The sequence below is a fragment of the Protobothrops mucrosquamatus genome, unplaced genomic scaffold (genome assembly GCF_001527695.2).
Source record: "Protobothrops mucrosquamatus isolate PMUCROS unplaced genomic scaffold, P.Mucros_1.0 scaffold_301, whole genome shotgun sequence".
In the NCBI taxonomy this organism is placed as follows: Eukaryota; Metazoa; Chordata; class Lepidosauria; order Squamata; family Viperidae; genus Protobothrops; species Protobothrops mucrosquamatus.
Window position 1 is genome coordinate 55982 of NW_015386377.1, and position 24146 is coordinate 80127.

Here is a 24146-nt window from a genome sequence, read left to right on the forward strand (position 1 = left end):
TTATTATTATTATTATTATTATTATTATTATTATTATTATTATTATTATTATTATATTTTTGTGTTATGCTTTCTCTTTATTTAATATGTTCATCACCCTCAAAAGGCACACAGGCAAATAGTATAGTGGCTTTATTAAAACTACTCATTATTATTGCAACTAATTCATTTCATGAAATTACTGTACACCAACAGCCATCATTTGGGAGCTAGGAAAGAAATTCCCAGATACAGTAAAATATGTCTGCAATATGTCAAGACAATTTAACTGATAACTCAGAATGTTCTTTATAAAGTTGGAGCCTCGTGAAAAGAAGCTTCCAACCTTACAAGGAAGGGGGAAAAAAAATTCTGCAAGCTCTTTTCTTTTCTCTATTGTAACCTTCCGCAAATGGGTGCTGTCCAGATGAGTTGGATTTCACTTCTCATATTTCCTGACATTTGGACTCGGATCATGTTGGCCGGGGATATTGAGAGATGCAAATCCAGCACATCTGGAAGGCCACTTTGTTGCTTAGCTCGAGATGTTTTGTTTGATGTTGCTAAATCTTTTACCCTGCTTTCAGTCTACCAGAACTGCAGCCAACAGTATTCTTCTTTTCTAATACCAAAATGCTAGGAAGAAAACAAAATCTGTCCGCGATCTGTTGAATTCCTCCCTGAAAATTAAAAATTAAAGTTACCCTCCTGTCCCTCAGAAGCTTTCAAAAACCGGCCAGGGAGGCTGAAATGTGCTCACTTGCAGTTGAAAATATTTCTTAGGGAGAATTCTAATTAAAAGGTTAGGACAGTTTGTTTTTAACTGAATCGACACATATTTGTAAACTATTCCCAGATGAAGGAAGTGGAAGAAAAAAGAAGATGGACTGAAGGGAGAGGTGGAAAAGATGGCTACATTTAATACTAAAATAAAGACTAAAACTGTAGATGACTTAAGATGGCTATGAAAAGTCTCAGATGAATTCACATTGAAGGATGGAAGTATGATCTGGACCACTTTTGATTCTAGGCAGTCCTTGACTTACAACAGTTTGCTTAGTGACCTTTTGAAGTAACAACGGCACTGAAAAAAGTGACTGATGACCATTTTTCACACGACCGTTTCAGCATCCCCAGGGTCATGTGATTTACATTCGGATGCTTGACAGCTGCTTCCTATTTATGACGGTCGCAGTGTCCCAGGGTCATGTGATCCCCTTTTGTGACCTCTTGACAAGCAAAGTCAACGGGAAAACCAGATTCACTTAACAACCGTGTTACTCATTTAACAACTGCAGTCATTCCCTTAACAAGTGTGGCAAGAAAAGTCATAAAGTGGGGCAAAGCTCACTTAACACATTTCTCCCTTAGCAAAATCAATTTTGGGCTCAATTGTGGTGGTAAGTCAAGGACTACCCGTACTTTGACAAATTGGGGCAACAGAATCATGAGAGTTGTTGGAAGTATAGGTTGCACCTTCCTAAATTGCAGTGGACTTGCTTCAGATGTTAATCAGTTTCTCCCTGCCCTTTTAATTCAGACAGTTTTTTCTAGATTACCCTCTTGTGTATTTTACTGGTCTCCAGTCACCATGAGATCTCCCACGGAAATTATGAAAGCTTGAGCTCTGACACGCCTGGAAGGCACCAGGTTGGAGAAAGTTGATTTAGAATAGTGGACTATGTTGTATTTCAGGAATTTTTTCTCCATCTCTTAGTGTCTTAATTAGCCCATCGGTGCAAGGATTTCTGTTATTGCCCAATAGATTTGTAGGTGGGATTGCTAATTATCTTATTAAGAGTGAGCTTTGAAAAACTGCTGGATGATATGTACATTTTGCTTTTCATTCCTCTAGGATGCCAGTGTCTACAATTTTCCCTGCTGTTCCAGGATGTCTGTCTAGGTGTTTATTTTATGTGTCTGCATGGACTTTACACAAACACTCCAACTAAGAGTCTACAAGGCTGCTTTATTACATGATGTTGTGTTATAATGCCGCCATCTTTTTACCATATTAGCTGTGCAATATATATTAAGTTCTATGGTTCATATTGCCACATGGAATAGAAATATATTTGTTGCAACTTGGACCATCACATTGTTTGCATACAGAGGCAGAGGTGGATTCCATAATATGGTAGAGTTCTATCAGTATTAAAATGCTTAAGGGTCCTAAATATGCAATTCTATTGTGAGCAAAAAAAAAGGGGATAAATATTGCTAGGATAATTCAGAACAAGTAAATGTATCATGATAGGTTTTAGAAAATTGTCTATTTTGTCATTGTAGATGTCCTGAATACAATCTGCTTTCTTTTTTAATGGTTAGACAGCCATTTATCATGATAAATTTTATATTATACTTTCTTTTGTTAGCTCAGTGTTTGTTAGTACAGATCTACTCTATACAAACAGAGTATAGATTCAGATTTAGAGTAATGCTGTCATATTTGAGGAACAAAAGTGCATTACATAGGCTGATACAGCTTTAGTTAGAAAAAGACCCTCCTTATAATGGCATGCATTGTTGCTAGCTACCTTACATTCTGTGGAGTTTTGTTAAAGATGCAAATGTTTAGAAGCATAGATATAAAAGCACCAAATTAAGTTAAAACACAGAATTGGTTAAAAACTCTTTTTCTTTCTTTCTTTCTTTCTTTCTTTCTTTCTTTCTTTCTTTCTTTCTTTCTTTCTTTCTTTCATTCTTTCTTTCTTTCTTTCTTTCTTTCTTTCTTTCTTTCCCCCTCTCTCTTTCTTTCTTTCAAACTCTCAGAATAATTCTATTTTCCAAGTTATGATAATAGGTAAGGAAACACCAAGACAGTCATGTGCCACACATTAATTTGATATGCTTGAGGGTCTTCTTTTACCCATTGATTTTCATCAACTACCCTCTGGTTTAAAGGAATTGTACCTATTATCTTTGAATCCACATAAATCAGTTGCCAGGAATTGCTTTTTTTGTTTTAAAGACAGTTTAACGCAATGATGCCAGGAATTGCTTTTTTGTTTTAAAGACAGTTTAATGCAATGATTCGCAAGGCTGTTCAGTCACAATAGATGCTAAAGGCAACATTTCCTGAATGTTTGTATCACAAGTGGGTATAAATTATGCTAGAATAGGTTCATTCAAATCTGGCAATATCCTCAACTGTCTAAACAGTTTTCCTGTAAAACAGTTTTTGCTGCTGCTGGGTCCACTCTGTCAGCATTAATGTTTGAAGATGCAAATTATCTTTACGTAAAAAGAGCACTGGGTGAAAAAAGTGATCTGCCAAAATTTGGAACAAGTATATATTTCATGTAATCATAGTTCGTCTAGTGTCGATGTTTCTATATATGTGAAAATTAGTTTACTTTTCAACTGGTTTATCTTGAAATGTGTTTTTGCTGATTGAAAACATTAAAAAAAAACCCACCATGATTGGGATTCGTATGTATTGGAAGAGGATTAATATCCTCTCTTCAGTGCTCTTCTAAAGATGCATGTAGAATTGGAAGGTATAAATTTTACATGAAGAAATTGATTGATTTTATAAGAATAAATTGAACCATATTAACCAAAATATGAAATACAGGTAGTCCTCAGCTTTACAACCACAGCTGAGCCCGACATTTCTGTTGCTAAGAGAGATGTTTGTTAAGTGACACACACACACCCCGGGACGCTGCAACCATCATAAATACAAGTCAGTTGCCAAGCATTCTGAATTTTGATCACGTGACCATGTGGATGCTGCAACGGTTGTGTGAACGACGGTCATAAGTCACTTTTTTCAGTGCCGTTGTAACTTTGAGCAGTCCCTAAATGAACTCTTGTAAGTGGCTGTCTTGCATTCAAAAACTGATCTGGTCTAACCTTACAGTATTTACTTTAAAAAAATAAAATAAAAACAATTTGGTTTTGGCTGACCGGATGCTCCGTCTGGATTTACAGGAACTGCCTTCTCTCCAGTCACGTTTTGTTCAAGAGCATGTTGTTGGTTAAGCCACAAGTTTCCATTCTCAAAGGATGAAACTCAAGCTTGGGGGAAGTGCTTGGATTTCAAACATGTGACCCAAACATTTGTGTCTTTGACCTCGGCTGGTGCATCCCGATTCTTAATTTCATTTGTCCTTGTGGGTGTTTGTACAGTGCTGTCCTGAATCAGAGCTTTTTCAGTGAGCTATAAGTATTAAGCACGCAAAAATATTTTTGGCAAATGAAACGAAACTTGGAATCTGAGTTATGCTTGTTAGTGGGAGGAAGAGCATGCTTTTTATACATGGATAATGTCTGGATTATGCAAGCAGTAAGCATTTTAAAACTGTTTATTTTAAATAAAAAAAAATTCTACAACTCTTCCTTCAGGTGACATGGCTTATTGAATAACAGGGAAGTCAAAGAAAGTGAATAACCAACAAGGGTAACTTAAACCTTTAGAGCAGGGGTAGTCAACCTTGGCTCTTTTATGACTCGTGGACTTCAACTCCCAGAATTCCTGAGCCAGCTTAGCTGGCTCAGGAATTCTGGGAGTTGAAGTCCACGAGTCATAAAAGAGCCAAGGTTGACTACCCCTGCTTTAGAGGTTGGGCTGGCACTTGCCTTCCTTTCTCCCTAATACTCTGAGGAAGTCAAAAAGAAACATTAGAAGTCTGGATTCACTTTAGGATTTTGCATCTGCATTTCCTTGCTGCTTTTGTTGTTTTGTTAATGATTTAAGTGGGAAAAAATGGACAGGAGCCAACATACTGAATGAAGATAGAATCAAGATCACGTGAAGTATTAATACCACTTTACAAGGCCTTGGTAAGGCCACACTTGGAATACGGCATCCAGTTTTGGTCACCACGATGTAAAAAGGATGTTGAGACTCTAGAAAGAGTACAGAGAAGAGCAACAAAGATGATTAGGGGACTGGAGGCTAAAGCATATAAGGAACGTTGCTGGAATTGGGTATGTCTAGTTTAACAAAGAGAAGGACGAGGGGGGACATGATAGCAGTCTTCCAGTATCTCAGGGGCTGCCACAAAGAAGAGGGAGTGAAGCTATTTTCCAAGGCGCCTGAAGGCAGGACGAGAAGCAACGGGTAGAAGCTAACCAAAGAGAGAAGCAACCTAGAACTAAGGAGAAATTTCCTGACAGTGAGAACAATTAACCAGTGGAACAACCTGCCTCCAGAAGCGGTGAATGTGCCAACACTGGAAGTTTTTAAGAAGAAACTGGACAGCCATTTGTCCAAAATGGTATAGGGTTTCCTGCCTGAGCAGGGGGTTGGACTAGATGACCTCCAAGGTCCCTTCCAACTTTATCATCATCAAGAAAAATAAAGCATAAATGATGCAAAAAAAATAATAATGCCCAGAGATCAGGCAAGCCAGAAGTGGGAGAAACGTTTGATGTATGGTTAGCCAGTCATCAGAAGTTGGAATTGGTGCCAAATACAGACGATCTTCAACGTACTGTGGCTACACTGGGGACTGGAGATCTGAAAGCCATTAAGAAAAATTTGGTGCACTGAGATAGCTTTAAGTGGAATTACGCAGGGAAAGTCATACGGAAAACTAAAAATAAGTATTTCTTGAAATGCAGTGCAGAAATACTACAAGAATTTTTTTTATGTGTGTGTGTGTGGGGGTAAAGTCTTCAGATGATAGAATATACAGATGATCAAAGTCAACCCTGAAATGTCTGCTACTGAGGCTTCTTTTTTTTCTCCCTTTTGACTATCTTTCTATTGAGTCTTTAATCTGTTACTTTAATAAAGCACTTGAAGTATAATTAGGTCCCAATTCTGTTCAATGGAAATTCTGTCTAGTATGGATAATGCTAAGCATGATGAGTTATTTTAAAAGTTTGGATGTGAATGCTGTTAGACTATCAGACCTGAATTTAAGCGGCTAAGAAGGTGTGAATAAATCCTGAGAAATTCTAGCTTCTTAGTGAATGAGTAGTGATGATCTGCTATTCTTTAATAGCTAGCTGAGTTGCTTTCAACTTCATATATATAGTTCTTATACGACTGATACTATTTTAATGCACAGACGTTATGTATTGCCAGCTTTCAAATGGACATTAGAAAATCGTAACATGCTGCTGTTGAATTATTAGATTATATGTTACTATAGTTTGTTTTTTGAATGACTTAGCTTGGTATTTTGTGGAAATAGAAGCAAATTCACAGGTGGCTTTAAAACAGGTTTTTACGCCCACTTATCCAACCACTTATGTCTGCAGCATATACGACACGATAAAGTTCTTGGTACTATTCAGGAGGACTAATACTGCCTTTAAGATTATTACAGATAATGTTAGCATTTTGGATAGCTACAGAGGTACGAAACATTCAGTTTAAGGCCCAGGGCTGGACAGAAATTGGCAATAGGTTCTGATGTCAATCCAATGTACGTCAATTACCTTTGGCAATGAGAAGTAAAGATCAGTTCTTTTAGTCTCCTGAAAAAACCACTTTTGTCCCCAAGATGGATGTTCATTAATTGCCTGTAAGAGGAATTGTCATCTATGAGTCTAGCCGACTGCATTAATGAAGGGTGTTGGTTTTAATTTCGGAGGAATAATATCCTGAATGCATTGTTTTATTCAGGCATCTTCCCTTCTTCCATCTCTGTATCACCAGCCGGATGTCTTTGATAGCAAGAATTTCTTGGCATACATAAGAGATTGTTTACTTAGACCTGCTTTGGGGATGATAAAGTGGTTTGATCATTCTGGCTCCTCTGATGATGTACATGTTTATTTTTGTTGGAAGGAGAAAATATCTGCATTTTCTGTTGAGCTGTTTGTTTCTGATGTTCCTATAGGTCTTGTTGAGCCTTGGAATTAAATGGTGAGGATGGTTTAGTTCAATGTTTAATGTATGGAATAAAACCTGTGATTTGCTTAGAAACAAAGACTATCCTGATCAGCTGACAAGTTGTTAGCATAACTTGTTGATATTGGCTACCTTTCTAAAACCTTTCTCTAATTCCTTACGGCGCTTCAGAGTTCATAAAACATAAAATAATAGGGTTGGAAGGGACTTTGGAGGTCTTCTAGTCCAGCCCCCTGCTCCTTGCACAGGCAAGCTGCCAGGGAGCTGACCAATACTAGAGCTAATGAAAGTCTTAATTTCCAAAATTTCCACAAAATCAGGGCCACCTCCAGGGTCTATCTGCATCCTAACCTTGCACCTTTCTACCCAGCTGTTGATCTTGGCTTATGGCAGTCTCTCTTTTGCTTCTCTTCCATTACTGCAAAGATCAGAAATTTCTTTCCCTGGAACAATGAGATTGTTGAAGCATCTTGCAGATGTCCCAACAGAATTTTTGCAACCTTGAGTTACGTGTTACTTGACTGGGTTTTTTTTCTTCTTCTTTTCATCTCTAGCTCTCTAACCTGCAGTGGTTCTTAGCTAGCTTATACTATGACAAAAGCAAACCTTGTGGTATGGTGTGTATGCACCCAGTGGCAATAACCGATAGTGTTTTGGGCTGCTCTGAGCATACAGCAAATTCTGATTTTGCTGTGGGGATTTAGGGAAGTATTACACGAACACCGTTGATCCAAACAGACTGTGCTTCATAAAATGAGCATATGGCTTTATAACATTTCCCCACTGCGCACCCAGTGATTGTCGACAGCTCTTCCCCCTGGAGTTCTCACAAGTTGCAAAATGTAAAGGTAAAATCCACGTTGATTGGGAATTCTGGAAATTGAAGTATGGGTTATGCTGAGGGCACTCAGTGGGCGATTGCTTTTCTAAGGAATCAAACTTTGTAATTCTATCTTGAGGAAATGAAGTATCTGTTGGTTCATTCTTGGCTTGCAGTTGATAAAATATGATTAAAAGAAATAACAGTTCTGTTTTGACTGAACCACAATCAGATCTCATGAAGCAGTCAAATTAATGTTCCTATGTTTAGGTGTTCCTGCCAAAGATGTGTTATTTCTGTAATAATTGAATGACGAGGGGGAAAAAATGTGAGATTGCAGATTCTTTAGAGATGAAAAAAATCCAGCTCTGGACTATTTTAATGTGATCTAGTAACTAGGATACAGTACTGTGTTGTTTTTTTTCTTTATGGCCACTTGAGAGGCTAAACTAGATAAAGGTAGTCCTTGACTTATAACTGTTTGTTTAGTGACCGTTCAAAGTTACAACGGCACTAAAAATGACTTACAATCATTTTTCACACTTACGACTGTTACAACATCCCTATTGTCATGTGATCAAAATTCACAGGCTTGGCAACTGACGGTCGCCGTGTCCCGGGGTCACGTGATCCCCTTTGGCGAACTTCTGACAAGCAAAGACCATGTGGAAATCAGATTCACTTTACAACCGTGTCACTAACTTAACAGACTGCATTGCTTCCCTTAACAACTACATCAAGAAAAGTCCTAAAGTGGGGCGGAATTCACTTAACAATATTTCTCCCTTAGCGACATAAATTCTGGGCTCAATGGTGGTTGTAAGTCGAGGACTGCCTGTATGGCGGCAGCAGATCCTACCGTTTAAACTTCTAGCCTAATCATGTGTAATTGAAAATCTTGGGATAATCGTTTCCCAATTGATGATTTCGCTTTCTGTGGCCTATCAGGGGCCAGAGAAGCGTAGAATTGAAAGTGGCCTCGGATTTCATCCGGTCCAACCTCTGACGGGAATATCGGGAAGGCAGCACCACTAAGGAGCGATCCTCGCTAAATGCTTCCAGCGAAGGTGAAGGGATCATCTCCCCCCGGCTGTTCTATCAGCCCCTTCATCTTCTCTTCTCCAGGCTAAATATAGCCAGCTCTTCCAACTGTTTTTCGTAACATTTCAATTCTAAATCTTTTGTTATCCTACCCGTCCATCTACAAGGGGTCTCACTCGTTCGGTCTTTTTCTTAACGATGTTTCATCCAGAGCTGGACACGGTTCTCCAGTCGTAGCCTAACTCTGCATTACAGAACGGAGCTAACTCTCTTAAAGCAGCTTAAGATGTCTTGAACTTATTTTGTACTTGGCATCGCACTGCTGGCTGTTGTTCACTTTTGCGACTCGCTCGACATCTCTATCCTTCTCTCATACGCACCATTGCCAAGCCAAACATCTCTTGTGCCTGGGGTTTTTTTTTTTAATTTTTTTGTTTGCTATCTAAATGCAGAACTTTTAATTTCTGTTACATTTCACTGTGTTGGCTTCGGCCCAGAGTCTTAGCCGGTCAGATTCATTTTGTCATCTCAACTAAACCCTGATAGCAAAAGTAGGCTCAGTGGAAGAAAAAAAAAATAAAGTGGAATTTAAGGAAACCTAATGCGAAGCAGGAAGGAGACACCATTCCTTTCAGCTACATATTCTTTTGCCCCAAAACTCTCCTTCAAACACCTGGCGTAGTTGTTAATTATTTAACCAGTCTTTTCCTTTCTTCGCGTAACGACAGATTTCGAGGAACGAACGTTTTCCTTAAAAATGGAGGAAATACTTTGGATCATTCAGATGGAGCTTAAACCCTGTTGTCACACTCCTCTAAACGGGAGAGGATGGCTTGTTTTTGGCCCTTAGTGTTGACTTTGTTGTATAAATGAACCCTTCGTGTTCAGGGTTCACTTCTAAAGGCCAGATGTTGGCAGCTACTGGGTGTATTTGACAGAGCAGTACTAGAATGGATTTTCTGATTAAACAAACCTTTGCTCTTAGCTTTCAAAGTGTTCTTTGTGTTTCTATTGATGTGCTTGCTCATGCATGTACAAGTACAGCCTCTGAACTTTCTATCGTGAGCGCCTGCTGGAAATCGGAGTTCTTTGTCATTAAATTCTAGCAAGAAACTCTTTAAAAGCACATCGCAAAAAATAAGGGCATCGTAGTACAGGTAACTGACCTGCAGGACCAAGATTTATGTTGCTAAGGGGAACATTGAGTGAGTTTCGCCCCATTTTACGACTTTTCTATGATCACGGTTACCACTTATTACTTGTATGTACACTGAGAGCGTACGCACCGGAAACAAATTCCTTGTGTGTCCAACCACATTTGGCCAATAAAGAATTCTATTCTATTTCCTTGCCCCAGTTGCTAAGGAAATCCTTGCGTTTGTTAATTTAGTAACAGGGTTGTTAAGTGAATCTGCATTTCCCGTTGATTTCGCTTGTCAGAAGGTCGCGGAGACTGGGGACCCGGAGTTAAGATGGCGGCGCCTGGATCGGCTACGGCTGCCTTGGCTCTGGAAGGTGAAAAGGTTTTGGAGGGATACAAGGGATAGAGGCCACCTGAGTAAAGTAGTAGGACCGAGCTAACATACGACCGACACTCTTGGCTTTTGGCACGGCGAGTTTTGAGCTGTTTCGGAACCGTTGGTGAGACCGTTGAGAGTCGTTGGCGCTGTTTGAAATTGTTCTGCCGGCAGCAAGATCGGGCTGCTGGCCCAGCGACGGATTCTATTGCAGATCAGGGCTGTTTCCGATGGAGGCTGAGGAGGAGAAGTCCCGGGGGCTTATGGAGTGAAGGAACTGGAGGAGGCCGTCGGCAGGCCCAGAGGCAGCAGCGTGCTCCAGGGGCGAAAAGGAGCGAGGCCTGATCTTGGAAGAGAGAGACAGAATCAGAAAAAGGAAAGGAGGCGAGGTTGTCCTGCAGGAATATAAGCTAATTTGAGGGCTAATCCACACGGAGCTCCGTTTTCCATCTGCCCTGTTTGCCATCGTTTGCTATCTAGAGACTAAAATGGGCAATCTGAAACTTGAGCTGGCCCCGAACAAGGAGTGAATATTGGAGGTGGTGGCCCTTTGAGAGCTGCATGCAAGAAATTTCATTTTGATGTACGCCGATTGGTGTATGTTCAAAGTGACAATAAAGTTATTATTCCATTCCATTCCTTATTCTATTCTATTCTATTCTATTCTATTCTATTCTATTCTATTCTATTCTATTATTCTATTCTATCCCATCCCATCCCATCCCATCCCATCCCATCCCATCCCATCCCAAAGCCAATCACACGGCCCTAGGACAGTGTAACCGTCATAAATATGAGCCAGTTATCAAGCCTCTGAATTTGTGTTAACATTTGTGTATAAGAACAGCACCTCTGTGATAATACCTAAGTGTCAAGCCCTTTTGATGGAGGAATAACTTTTTAAAAACTCTAGTAAGAAACCACAACACTGGCTGGGAAATGTTTGAAACTCAACCGGGTTTTAATTTGATCACCTAAGCCAAACCTTTTCTGAATTCTTAAAATGGCCAGTTTTAAAAAGAGTTCCTAGTACAACGAACGAACTTTCCACGGTTTCTCCTTATAAATGAATTAGAAGGCAAAAGCCCAGGTTTGGGAAAACATATATGCTGTGCAATTCATGAAAATAACTGAACGTAACGCTGCTATTTATTAGTCCAGTTGTATTAGTTTCTGAGCTTTTTATAAATTGTGCCCTGCGGTGTGTAAGAGAAATCTTTTCCCAGCTTGAGCTGTTTATGCTGAAATATGAGTGGAATCTGCTAACCTTTTCCTTTTTCTCGCAGTGCTTTGTGCCAAGAATCTCGCAAAGAAAGATTTCTTCAGTAAGTAACTGGAAATCTCTATATATACTTTTTCATACCTCCCCATCCCATCCTTTGTGCATATTGAAACTATTCTGCTGAGGTTAATTCTTTTCTTCCATGTTTCTGTTGAGGGCATTTAAGGAAAGTTTCTCGAGAGTCGGAAGCATAACTATCTGAAATTTATATTCACCAGACCACGAAGCAGCCAGCGTGATCTTTTTTGCTGCGAGCTGCTTAAAGCAGATCTTGACTCTGACGGCTGCCAGCAAATACATTTCTGCTCATGCTCACTCTCTCCCTTCTAAATTGGGTGAGGCGCTGTAAGGCACGGTAAATATCTCCTCTTGTGAGATGGCAGATCAAGTCACACTGAATTAACGGGGGGAATCACCGGTGCGGGTTCTTTTCACGGACAGGCCTGGTGTGACACGTCGAAGATCATACATTAGAAACCCGGAAAAGGCTTAGTTGCACTTTTCAGCATTTCAGGGGACTTTAAAAATAGCACATCATGGAATTAGTTAGACTGAGCTTTGTGTTCTCTTCCAGAGGCATGCTGCTTTTAAATCAAAGGCCATCTAGGACTTGTATAGCACAGCAAAAGTTGACTGGATCCAACATTGCCCTTGGTGTGGGGTCTTTGGCGAGGGGGTTTAAGGGCTGAAATACAGGCCTTAAAATACAGGCCCTAAAATAAGTCTGAGTAGCCGCATTTGGCTCACACTCTGTGTGTTTTATACACCATGCTTTACCTCTTCTACACTAAGAGAAACTTTACCAGAGAGAAAATCCTCTGTATTCCCAGCAACTGTCTTCTCACAATTACAGGAGAGCAGTTAAACATTGTGGTTTGGCAGCCATCTGCAAGTTTCATTGGTCTTTGTTCTTTGCAGGGCTTCCTGACCCCTTTGCAAAGATTGTGGTGGATGGGTCTGGTCAGTGTCATTCCACCGACACTGTGAAGAACACCTTAGATCCCAAATGGAACCAACATTACGATTTGTAAGTTGTCTGTTCAGCATGAGGTTTTATTTATTTTTCTCACGTGCATTTTTTACAGATTACATTTTTATGCCGCCCATCTCACTGAGGTGGGTTCCAAGGGAGAATCCTTGTTCCTTCTTCATTTACACGATGTATTTACAACCTTGATCTGTACCTGGGAACCAAAGCTCACGCTAACTTACAGCAAAAGAGAAATAACACAGTGAATGCAAGTAGGCTACCGAATAAACTTAAGAAAGCAGTTCCCAAATAGTCCATAAAATAACAATTCCTTCTATGTCTCCTCTCTTACACAACTGGCGGTCTAAAAGGCTTTATATTAGCAGTGCTGATCCAAAGTAATATCGAGGCAATGCCCACTCCCCAGGGATGATTATTAGTATGTTTTGTTAAAGAACGTTCTTGTGTAATAATTTGCGAGACTTAATTTTGGGGCTTGTGAGTTTTGAGCTATCGGCTAGACTCCAAGACACTTATTTTAAGCATGCCCAAGTGACTTAATGTACTTTTGAAAAGCCCCTCACTTGAAAACATTGCATCTTGTCTGGCTTCTGAATTCCAGAAATGAAAGCCTGTATCTCTTTTCTAGAAATCCTTGCGTAATTCCTTGGCTGTTAGCAACAGAAGATGCCTCTTGTCCTATGTAGTCATAGCACAAAAATGAGCCTTGATGCAGCAGCTCCAGTTTTGGGAAAAAAGCAGCCTTTCCGTAGTCTAATGAGCTCTTCACTTTGTAGTTTGTAATAAGGTTGTCTGCAATTAACAAATGTTTGTGTATTATCTATTTAACACGCTGTGCAAATTACAGTAATCTAGTGATTAGTTGCATGTTTCTCTTCTTTGATAAAGACGTGGTGTAACCAAAGCATTATTCAAATGGGTTCACAAATGGGAAAGTTGTACCATAGCAGAGAGAAAAAAAAACAAAACCTCAGTTAAACATCCTCCTCCAACTGATTATTCTAGATACGTTGGAAAATCAGATTCTATCACCATCAGTGTCTGGAATCATAAGAAAATTCACAAAAAACAGGGAGCTGGCTTCCTGGGATGCGTCCGACTTCTTTCCAATGCCATCAGCAGGCTAAAAGATACGGGATGTAAGCACATCTTTATTGCCAAATGTTTTCTGGGTTGGTTTGGACAGTATTTTGTGTCTCTTGTATATATTCTTGGGTGAATTTTTCCCCCCGTTGTTCGTTTCAGACCAGCGTTTGGATCTATGCAAACTAAATCCTACAGACACGGATGCAGTCCGAGGCCAGATAGTTGGTGAGAATATCTGAACAGCTCATAAAATATAGCCATTGTGTTCGTTCAACTCCGGATATAACAAGCAGAATACTTCTTTATTGAAGATTAGTATGACTGAGGTGGTAAAAAAAAAAGTCTTCCTTTTTAGACTGCCCCCTAGTGTGACAAATTTGCTCTCTTTGCTCTTGTGAGGGAAAAGAATTTCGCAATTGCACGTTAATATGGAAGGCTTTGGGTTTTTAGCCAAAGGTATTATACAGATTGTAGTCTAAATTATTGTGCTGTGAATGCTTTGTTGATTGTTTTTAATTGTTAGTGGTCTTAATTCCTGAAATTTTAAGGATGCACTAGGAGTAGAGGGCTTATTATATTCTTCTTTTTTTTCCTTTTTGTCAATAAAGATTGAAGTACTAGACTACGAAAACGCACTGCCTCTTAAGACCCAAATTATCTCAGCAAAGTATTGCTAGGAAGGGACTCTGCATGTGGATCGTATCCAAATGCTTGAGAGTCTATAAAATGTACAAATGCTTGCCACGTCAAAGCAAACCACATCCCAGGATGTTTTTATATTTTAATTGCTGTCTTTTATTTGTATACTGAAACGTTTGCATTTTTTGTTTCTCTTTTTTTTTTTTTCTCATTCCAGTCAGCCTACAGACACGAGACAGGATAGGCACAGGAGGGTCTGTGGTAGACTGCAGGGGGCTCTTGGAGAATGAAGGGTAGGTATCCCGTCTTCTGATCAGTTTCAGGACTGTGGGGTCCTTGATGCTCTCTCTGAGCTTGGTTTGTCTCCTTGCAGACCTTTCATTTCCAAACCGCCTCGCTTTGCCTGGTCGAAACTGAACAGAATTAGAAGGGATAACTGGAAGAAGTGCCTCTGCCTTGCATCGGCGGGGATGGAAAGATCCCTCTTGTTGCGATTGTGGTGCAGATAGGCAAGCTATTAAACCAGTGGTTCTCAACCTGTGGGTCGGGACCCCATTTGGGGTCGATTGACCATTTCACGGGGGTCGCCAAGCAAGGCTGTCCGCCATTTTTTCCCCTTTTCCGGCGGGTGCCTTACCTCCCTTGGGCTGGGCCAGCTGGTGGTCGGCCTGCTCCGTCTCTGCCGCTTGCCAGCTACGCCTCGGCCGGCGCAGGGGGCAGAACCACGCATGTGCGGCGCTCCCGGGCAGGGAACGTCCTCGACTTACGACCGGTTGGGTAGTCCTCGACTTACGACCGGCTTAGTCCTCGACTTACGACCGGTTTAATCCTCGACTTACGACCGGTTGGGGTCGCGGCATTAACAAGGTTGAGAACCACTGTATTAAACGCATTGCGCAAGATGGCCCATCATATGCGCTCTCTGGTTCCCCAGAAGATCTGTGCGAAGCAACCCTAGAGGTGATCACCTGGATAGGCACTTCTTCCAGTATCAACCCTAATTCTGTTCAGTGATCCAGTTATGAGGCCACTGCCCTATCCCCAGAGATGTTTTACTTATAATTTCGTAGACTGTGTATACATGAGGGTGGAGGTTCGTTCTCTGAGCTTGTGGGTTTGGTTTCCAAACGTTTCGTTACCAGGCTAGGTAACGTCTTCAGTGGAATTGAGGGGATGTCAGTGTTGGTGACAGTGTCAGCGAAGAATTCCACCGAAGGTGTTACCTAGCTTGGTAACAAAACATTTGGAAACCAACCCACACTCTAGCTGCAGATATTCGCCATTATCGCAAACTGTGTATATTTACTTCTTTTCTGTCGTGTGCTCATCATACGCTAAATAATGAATAAAATTTCCATCGTCGTCGTGCGCTGATGATGTTCCCTAGTTGAGTCATGAAACGTCTTCAAGAAAACAGCCAATCTCGGACAGCCCCAGGGACCCTCCACAATTCCTCCCCGAACTGCAAATATTCTATCCATTTAAGAATAAAAGCTAATTTTAGCTTTTAGTTGCAGCAAAGAAAGGGGGCCGAAAAGTAAGGTTGCTTTCCCTCAGCATTTTTATCATCATGAAGTGAGTCACTGGAGGAAGTCTGGTCACTTAAGAGATAAATGCAAATGTAGTCTTTGGCATACACATGTCCCTTGCAGTTGTGAGTCATTTGCATTTTGTGCTTCCAAGACATTTTTCTGGGTTCTTGGCTTTCTGAGGGTGAGGTCTTCTGGGAAAGGCTGGGCCCCTTCCCCTAAGGAGGATTCCTCCAACGCAGTGGTTCTCAACCTGTGGGTCGGGACCCCATTTGGGGTTGATCGACCATTTCACGGGGGTCGCCAAGCAAGGCTGTCCGCCATTTTTTTTTCCCCTTTTCCGGCGGGTGCCTTACCTCCCTTGGGCTGGGCCAGCTGGTGGTCGGCCTGCTCCATCTCTGCCGCTTGCCAGCTACGCCTCGGCCGGCGCAGGGGGCGGAACCACGCATGCGCGGCGCTCCCGGGCAGCGAAAGTCCTCGACTTACGACCGGTTTAGTCCTCGACTTACGACCGGTTTAGTCCTCGACTTACGACCGGTTGGGGTCGCGGCATTAAAAAGGTTGAGAACCACTGCTCCAACGCTTTCTTAGGGGATGGGTGAAAATCTGTCCACTGAACGAGTTTCTCTACTTTCAGAACGGTTTATGAAGACTCGGGACCTGGGAGGCCTCTGAGCTGCTACATGGAGGAGCCAGCCCCGTACACGGACAGCACAGGAGCTGCTGGCGGAGGGAACTGTAGGTTCCCGGAAACCCCTGGCCAGGATCAGACCCTCCAGGTCCAGCGATTGCGGGGTCCTGATGTAAGAAGCCATGTCCAGACCCCCCAAAATAGGCCCCACGGTCATCAGTCGCCATCACCGGATCTGCCTGAAGGCTACGGTGAGTTTGGGTAGGGTTGCTGCCCATCCCTAACCTGGCAATCCCAGGGCAAGACCAAATGGTTCAATTATTTTTTTTTATATTTGTAATTGATCTTATATATATTTTTTAATGGCACTGCAAGCTGTTCAGAGTCATTTTGCATAGCGAGACAGGTAGCATGTGAGGGAGGGAGGGAAGGAAGGAAGGAAGGAAGGAAGGAAGGAAGGAAGGAAGGAAGGAAAAAAGAAAAAAAGAAAAAGATGGGGTATTGGAGGAAGAGACTTCTGTGACCTGTTTTGCATCCAGAAGTGGCATTACTTCATTTTGGTGACTTCTCTTTTATGGGATTTTACACTTGACACCCTAGCTCTATGTTTTACTTCCAGTATGTTTATGTTTATTGATGTGCGATTGGCTTTTGTCTAAGAGGCAGAATAAGTGGGAAGGTTTTTTTTTCCTGGAGCTGGCTAGATGGTAGTTTAACACTGTCAAGTGTTGTATTTCTCAAATGAATGTATCAGGATTTTGCAGCTGGACTGTTCATATGGTCTGTTGGCAAAGCGATATTAAAACCAGATTGTCGTGGAAGTTGGGAGGGAACCAGGCAAATCTTTTGCAGCTCCTAAAACAGCTGCCCAATAAAATGCAAATGACAAACAAGACCATATATTGCTCCAATATTGCAGCGGCACCAGGGATCGGTTCCGTGGAGAGAGGTTTTTCCGTGGACCAGAGGGGGCCTGGTTTCACGTGCTGCCTGCATCCCGCGGATGGGGCTTCACTTGTTTGCGTGGCCCGGTGCTGGTCCGGGGATTGGGGTCCCTTGCAATAGAGCACCGGGTTTCTGAATGAGCAGTAAACAAAAATAAATTTTAAAATTTCAAGGAAACTGCAACACACTTCTTGGTGTTACCTTTCGTAACACCTTTGTGTTACTTTTCATAAGACCTTTTGTACCTGTTGTAACAATGTCAAACTCTCCGAAGGTAAGGGAAGCAAATAAACTACTGTTCTAAAGATTTAGCTCAGTTTTACTAGGTCTGGCTTTAGTCACAAAGTTTTGTGATGGATTTGGACATTTTCTCCGTTAGCCTCTTTTTTCTTTTCTTTTTCTGTCTCTTTAGAGCAAAGGACAACAGTACAGGGACAAGTTTACTTTTTGCATACACAAACTGGGGTTAGCACCTGGCACGATCCCAGGATACCAAGGTAGGTATATTGGCTGCTTTTGAGTTCACTTAGATGTCTGCAGGAAGTGAAACTGTAGGATTTGGAGATTTATATGGCCACTCATCTCTGTAGACACGTTCAAATAATTTAAAATAATGCTGTCCTTGAGTTAAATCTTGTTCCTCCTCCTCCTTTTGTTTTTCCTTTTTTCTTTTTTGCAGAGACCTTAACAGTGTGAATTGTGATGAGCTTGGACCTCTGCCTCCAGGCTGGGAAGTTAGAAGTACAGTATCGGGAAGAATATATTTTGTAGATCATAATAACAGAACCACGCAGTTCACAGATCCAAGACTGCATCACATAATGAAGTACGTCGCCCTTAAGTTGCTGCTTGATCTTTGAGGCTGAGAATCAGGGCAAGATTAGTCCTGAATATAATATGGAGGTAGTGAAGCAGTAGGCTGCGTAAGGCAGTATTTAATATCTTTATGAGAGCCCTAAAAACAAGACTCCATTGAGCACACGTTGAACCAGAAACAACCTGGAAGGTATGTTGAAAGCTTTTGACGACAAGCTGTTTCCATTTTGAACGCTGCCATCTAAGTCAGTCTTATTCCAGTATAAATTAATTACCTTTTAAAAGGTACGACTGGGGACACCCGGCCTGCTCTAACAGGTGATACGGCTTCTTCCCCTCTGAAATATGTCATTGTCATCCCTTATTAGAGGTTTGGATCATCCCTGTGGTTGTGTAATTTTTAAGGCAGGTAACCTGGTGGGGAATTGCAGGAACAACCCGACGAGAAGGCGCCACCGCATTGCTTCAAAGAAATGAAAAATTTGGCTGTGTTGTCTTTTGTGGTGCTGTCAAGAAATTAATCTCCCCCCCTCCCGCATATCACCCTGTGAACACTGGTTTTCACATCTAAATGTGGCAGGAGACCCAAGTTATTGGGGGGGGGAGAGCAGGTGAATCCCCTCCAGAGTTATCTCCCTGTTGTACCAGATCAGATAGCGTAGGCATGTTCCAGGTCCCTTCCTTGAAATCTTGCCCACTAAGGCGACCTCAGAAACATGCTTCTGATGTGGCTGCCTCCACCATAGAAAACACACTCACCCCACCCACCCACCCCCTTTTTAGCTCTTCAGAAGTTCATCAAGATCTGCCTTTTTACCCAGGCTCTGGATACAGTGTGGAGTTGATTATGAGGCATCCCAAAGGCATGATGGAGGTCCTGGGTTTGGCTTGTGTTTTACGGTCCTTAGAGGCCACGGTTTTATTCGTGTGAGCTACCCCCTTGTAGTTTTAGAGCAGGGGTCTCCAACCTTGGCAACCTTAAGACCTGTGGACTTCAACTCCCAGAATCCCACAGGTCTCAAAGTTGCCAAGGTTAGGGAAGGCCACGTGCATTCTTCAAATAAATAAGCAAATGAACAGGCCCACTCCTGATGCCTCCTGCTTCTTTCTCTGCTTTTGGAAGTAACGTGTTCTCTCCCCTTTTTCCTTCCCCACCCAAGTCACCAATGCCAACTCAAAGAATCCAACCAGCCTCTGCAAGCCCCCAACGAGGGCTCGCTGGAAGACAGCGAGGAGCTGCCCGCTCAGAGATACGAACGGGACCTGGTGCAGAAGCTCAAGTTCCTCCGGCACGAACTCTCCCTCCAGCAGCCCCAGGCTGGCCACTGCCGCATCGAAGTATCCAGGGAGGAAATATTTGAGGTGTGTAAGCGGGAGCCCGAGGGAATGGGATCTGGGCTTCCTCTGCCTGCCAGGAAGAGGCACGTCGTCGTATAAAAAAGACGAGAAACTGGTGAATCTGAGACAGGTGGTCCTCAATTTACAGCCATTCGTTGAGCAGCCATTCTAAATTACAACCGCACCGGGGGAAAAAAATCGACTTAACAGCTGGTCTCTGCAGATACAGCGGTTGCGGCGTCCCCACGATCGTACGGTCCAGATTTGGACCCTTGGCAACCAGTGTGTATTTACAACGGTTGAAGCCTTCCGGGGTCGTCCTGCGATAGTCATTTGCGGCTTTCTCAACCAACTTTCAATAAGCAAAAATCACTGGGGGGGTCGGGGGGGAGAAGCTGGATTTGCTTAATGGCCCCGAAATTCCCGTAACAGCTGCAGTGATTGGCTTAGCCACTGTGTCAAAAGAAGGTCCTAAAATCCAGATACGTTTTGGTTAGGAAAGTTATCTAAAACTGACACGATTGGTAGGATGAGAAAAATGTAACGCAGATGTTGGTATTCAATTGTATGTGTATTAATAACAATAAGAATTGTATTTGCCTAGTGTGGGGAAGAAGAGAGGAAACACTGGGTGGTGTAATATTGGATCTAGACTGAAGAAGTTAACATAGACCACTGAATTACTAATGGACCCAGACAACACGTTGTCTATTAGGCATTTGACTGTAAAAGTAGAAAATTAATAAAATATTTATATAAAAAAAAAGTTCACAAAACCGCAGTTTTACATCAAGCCAAGCAACTTGTTGAGCATCAAGAACAAAACCACCTTTGGATAAGAAACAGCCAAAAGATTCTCCTTTTTTTTTTCTTCTTCTAACATTGGTTAGGAAAGAGATGTGAGAAGTTCAGCTGCTTTGGGTAAAATAAGGGGATTTTTTTTTTTTAAAAAAAAAAGCACTTCTCTTTCTGTGCGTAGGAATCTTACCGTCAGATAATGAAGATGAGGCCAAAAGACCTGAAGAAGAGGCTGATGGTGAAATTTCGGGGAGAGGAAGGCTTAGATTATGGTGGAGTGGCAAGGTAAGGGCCAGAATCCTAAAAGAGATTTTAGGATTTTTAGGGGTGTATTTGTGTGTGTGTGTGTGTGTGTGTGTGTGTGTGTGTGTGTGTGTGTGTGTGTGTGTGACTCTTCGTTTATATACTATTGGCTTGCTTGTTGGTGGAAGTGTTCCTGCTGGTTCGTTGAGGTTGTTCTTGGTGGCCCCTTATATAGGTGCTTCCTAAAATAAACAGAAGCAAACCCCTCTCTCTCCTAGCACTGATACTGTAGCCTAGTTGGGCAATGAAACATCTGCAAGAAAACAACCAAGCTCAGAGAGCACCAAGGACCCCACAGTCATCCTCCTCTTCGTCGTCATCCTCCTCCTCTTCCTCCTCCTCCTCTCCACAAACCCCACTCCCTTGTAGCACTGATGACGCTACCTAGTTGGGTAATGAAATGTCTCCAAGAAAAGAAGCAGGCTCAGAGAACACCAAGGATCCTACAGTCCTCCTCCTCCTCCTCTTCCTCCTCCTCCTCCTCCTCCTCCTCCTCCTCCTCCTCTTCCTCTTCCTCTTCCTCCTCCTCCTCCTCCTCCTCCTCCTCCACATTCTTTTAGCACTGATGATGTTACCTAGTTGGGTAATGAAATATCTGCAAGAAAACAATCAAACTCAAAGAGCACCAAGGGCCCCACAATAAGAATCATACTTAAAGAAACCAAAGCTGATTACGTTTGAATGTGTTCAGTGGGGTAGACATAAAGAAAGTTCCTTCCTTTTTACCCTGCTTTCTCTCCTGCAAATTCTGAAATGTGAAACGTGTGGCAGTAGATCTCTTTGCCTCTCATGTGCTTAGGCAAGCCACACTTTCTAACTTGTTTTGGAAAAGGTTCTCTTGATCCAGCTACCTCACCCGAGATTATGGCTGTATTTCATCCTGGCATCCTCTTGTAATGCTGATCGCTCCCTTGCATCATCTTGAGCACCCATTTCCTGGATTCGGGTGGCTGAATCCATCAGCGTCTAAATTGCTGCTGAACCAAAAAAACAACAACCCCTTTTTTGTTGTCTTGTCTATTGATACTGCTCTTTAATTTTGTTCTGTAGTCTGGGAGTTCTCTGCTTTTGACCTCTCCCTTGTCACCCTCTGTCTTGCGGAGCGTTTCAGCATCTCTTTATCTCGTCTGCACTTAAATGTGCTGTCTAGACGGATGCTGAATCCTCTAGCATGCCTTAACCAGATGTCTCCATTGGATTTGGGGGTGGGGTAGGCAGAAGATTCCCCATTATGCAATGAAGCTACTCTGTTATCTCAGGTGTTTAGCTCATCAGGCACCATCTTCCCACAAAAAAAAATCTTCACAGTTCTTCAAAAAAAAAAAAAAAAAGCCAAACTTCCTATTGCCTGTTCTTTTTTTATATATTCAAATTTTTATTAATTTTCAAATATACAAACAAGATACAAATATGGTATACATTAAACAAAAAAAACAACAAAAAAACCCCCATATCTATTCAGAGATGCTCAGCAGCCCCCCCGCCCGCGTCCACCCTCTCTTTCACCCTTCCTATCTACTTCCCTCCTCCTCTCTTCGTCCTACCTACACCTCTCTCCTCCTTCCTCCTCTCAACTACCCTACACATCCCACCTCCTTCCTTTCCTTCGGACGCAGTCTGGGGGCGCCAGCCGAGCATCTCACCTTCTTCAAATACATTATTTCACTGTAACATTTTAATATACCAACATTTATATTTACATCTTAAATCCCCTCCCCCCCCTGCACTTCCCGGAATCGAATACAGGGTTATGCACATGTCATCCCAGATCTAAATAAAACTACCCAAACATAATACAATCAAATATTAACATACTCTAACTCTACCTATTGCCTGTTTTTATTCTGTTTCCTGTCCTTCTTTAAGAGAGCAAGGAGGATCCAGAAAAGCTGTTGCGACTGAACTCTGCTTCATAATATTTTTCTTAAGCGGCAATCTTGCGAGCTGGAGTCAGCCTTTTTCAAAAGTGTCTTATGCTGTCTCATAAACCAGTATTATTTGTCAACCTCAGCAACTTTAAGAAGTGTGGACCTCAACTCCTAACATTCCCCCGGCCCACGTATCTTAAAGATGCTGAGCTTAAGGCTGTCATAGACCAGCTTGGAAACTAATCCAATTTCTTGAAGTGGAATAATAAACTTTTAACTTTCATTTCTCACCCTCCACCATTTCTAATCTTGTTGAAAATTATGTCCGGCAGGGAATGGCTGTACCTTCTATGCCACGAAATGCTGAATCCATATTATGGCCTTTTCCAATATTCAACTGATAACATTTACACGCTGCAAATAAATCCTGATTCCTCCATCAACCCCGTAAGTACTTTAAAAGCCAAGAATCTATTTGTGTCCTTTGAAGATATGCTTTAGAAGAAGCAACCCGCTCTGAAACCAGGGGAAATATAGAGGGCAGAGTTCAATCATCAGCTCATTTAGCGTTAGATCTCACCGGGATGTTATTTATTTGATATACTTTGTCAAATTTATGTGGCTGTCCATCTCACGAAGAGTGATTCTGAGTGGTGTACTGTACAACACTTAATTCAAACTATGTATTACTAAAACTTGCATTGTCATGACCTTTACCTGGGCAAGGTGATGCATCACAGGGCAACAGTTTTTGAATCCAGGTACCTCAGGTGGGCTAACTTACAGAATGTGCCCCAAATCCAGGACCCATGACTCCCAAGGGAATACAATTTGTGGAAATTGTGGTTGCTTCAGTGCTACTAGTTTCTGCTGGGCTGCTGCTGTGGTCACGTGATCTTCATTTTTCGGTGTTCCATAACAGTTTCCCAGCCAGTTTAGCAATCCCTCACTCCTTCCCCTACCCAGCAACAACCACTTGAGTGCTTATAAGTCGCCCTCTGGACTCGAGCCGCAAACTCTGTGCCGATATTGGAAACTTTGCATAAATTAATGGACTTTGGTGGCTCCACCGTGACATTTGCACACCTGCCCCTCTTTTTGAGCTCCTGCGGTGGGTAGGCCAGTCCGCTGCTTTAGGGCAAGCTAAGGCATCCTGCTTTGATTTTTCAACACAATCCAGTCGTGGGAGGAGGTCAAACTGAAACCTTTTCCCTCCTTTGTTTGATTTTTCTGTACATTCTGCGAACCGATTAATGTCTATTTTTCAGTCGAGTCCCCATAGACCATGGAAGGTAAGCGGATACGAAATAGGGCTCAGAGCTTTACCTAGAACTAACTGGCTTCTAATGGACTAATTGGTGTAGCCTGAACATGTTTCCACACGCAGGCAGGAGTGGGCAACGTTGGGAAGGGTCGAGACGGCCCTCACCCTTTTGCAATCAGCGGGGGCAACATGTGGATGGAGCCAAACGGGGGTGGGTGGGGTTGTGACTCAGATCTGAATGTGGCCGGGCTATTCCAGTCCTGTCCTCCCTCCTGCCCTAGGTAAGATTTGGCCTTGCTGCTCCCTCCACAAATCCATTTCTTTTTCCTTTTCGCCTTCTTCCTCTTTAACAATTGCCAGTATTATCCTTATTATTGCCATTGACGCCAGCCCCAGAGCTGTCAGCCCTGAAGGGAATGGCTAGCTAACGGATTTGTTTCCTCTGAAATTTGAAAGGGTTGTCTGGGCAGCCGCTTGTCACTCATGAC

At 42.3% G+C, this 24146-nt stretch overlaps 1 protein-coding gene across 1 annotated transcript in view; it reads left to right on the plus strand.

The window, feature by feature from the left end:
- Positions 1–24146, plus strand: part of SMURF1 (SMAD specific E3 ubiquitin protein ligase 1) — a 39212-nt gene that overhangs the window by 8088 nt on the left and 6978 nt on the right. Inside the window, exons 2-12 of the mRNA XM_015832091.1 lie at positions 11422–11493; positions 12369–12477; positions 13447–13580; positions 13687–13752; positions 14384–14459; positions 16333–16577; positions 17684–17768; positions 17951–18097; positions 19248–19449; positions 20405–20508; positions 22727–22841. Of these exons, the coding sequence (XP_015687577.1) occupies positions 11422–11493; positions 12369–12477; positions 13447–13580; positions 13687–13752; positions 14384–14459; positions 16333–16577; positions 17684–17768; positions 17951–18097; positions 19248–19449; positions 20405–20508; positions 22727–22841 (1355 nt within the window). The remainder of the gene's footprint in view (positions 1–11421; positions 11494–12368; positions 12478–13446; positions 13581–13686; positions 13753–14383; positions 14460–16332; positions 16578–17683; positions 17769–17950; positions 18098–19247; positions 19450–20404; positions 20509–22726; positions 22842–24146) is intronic.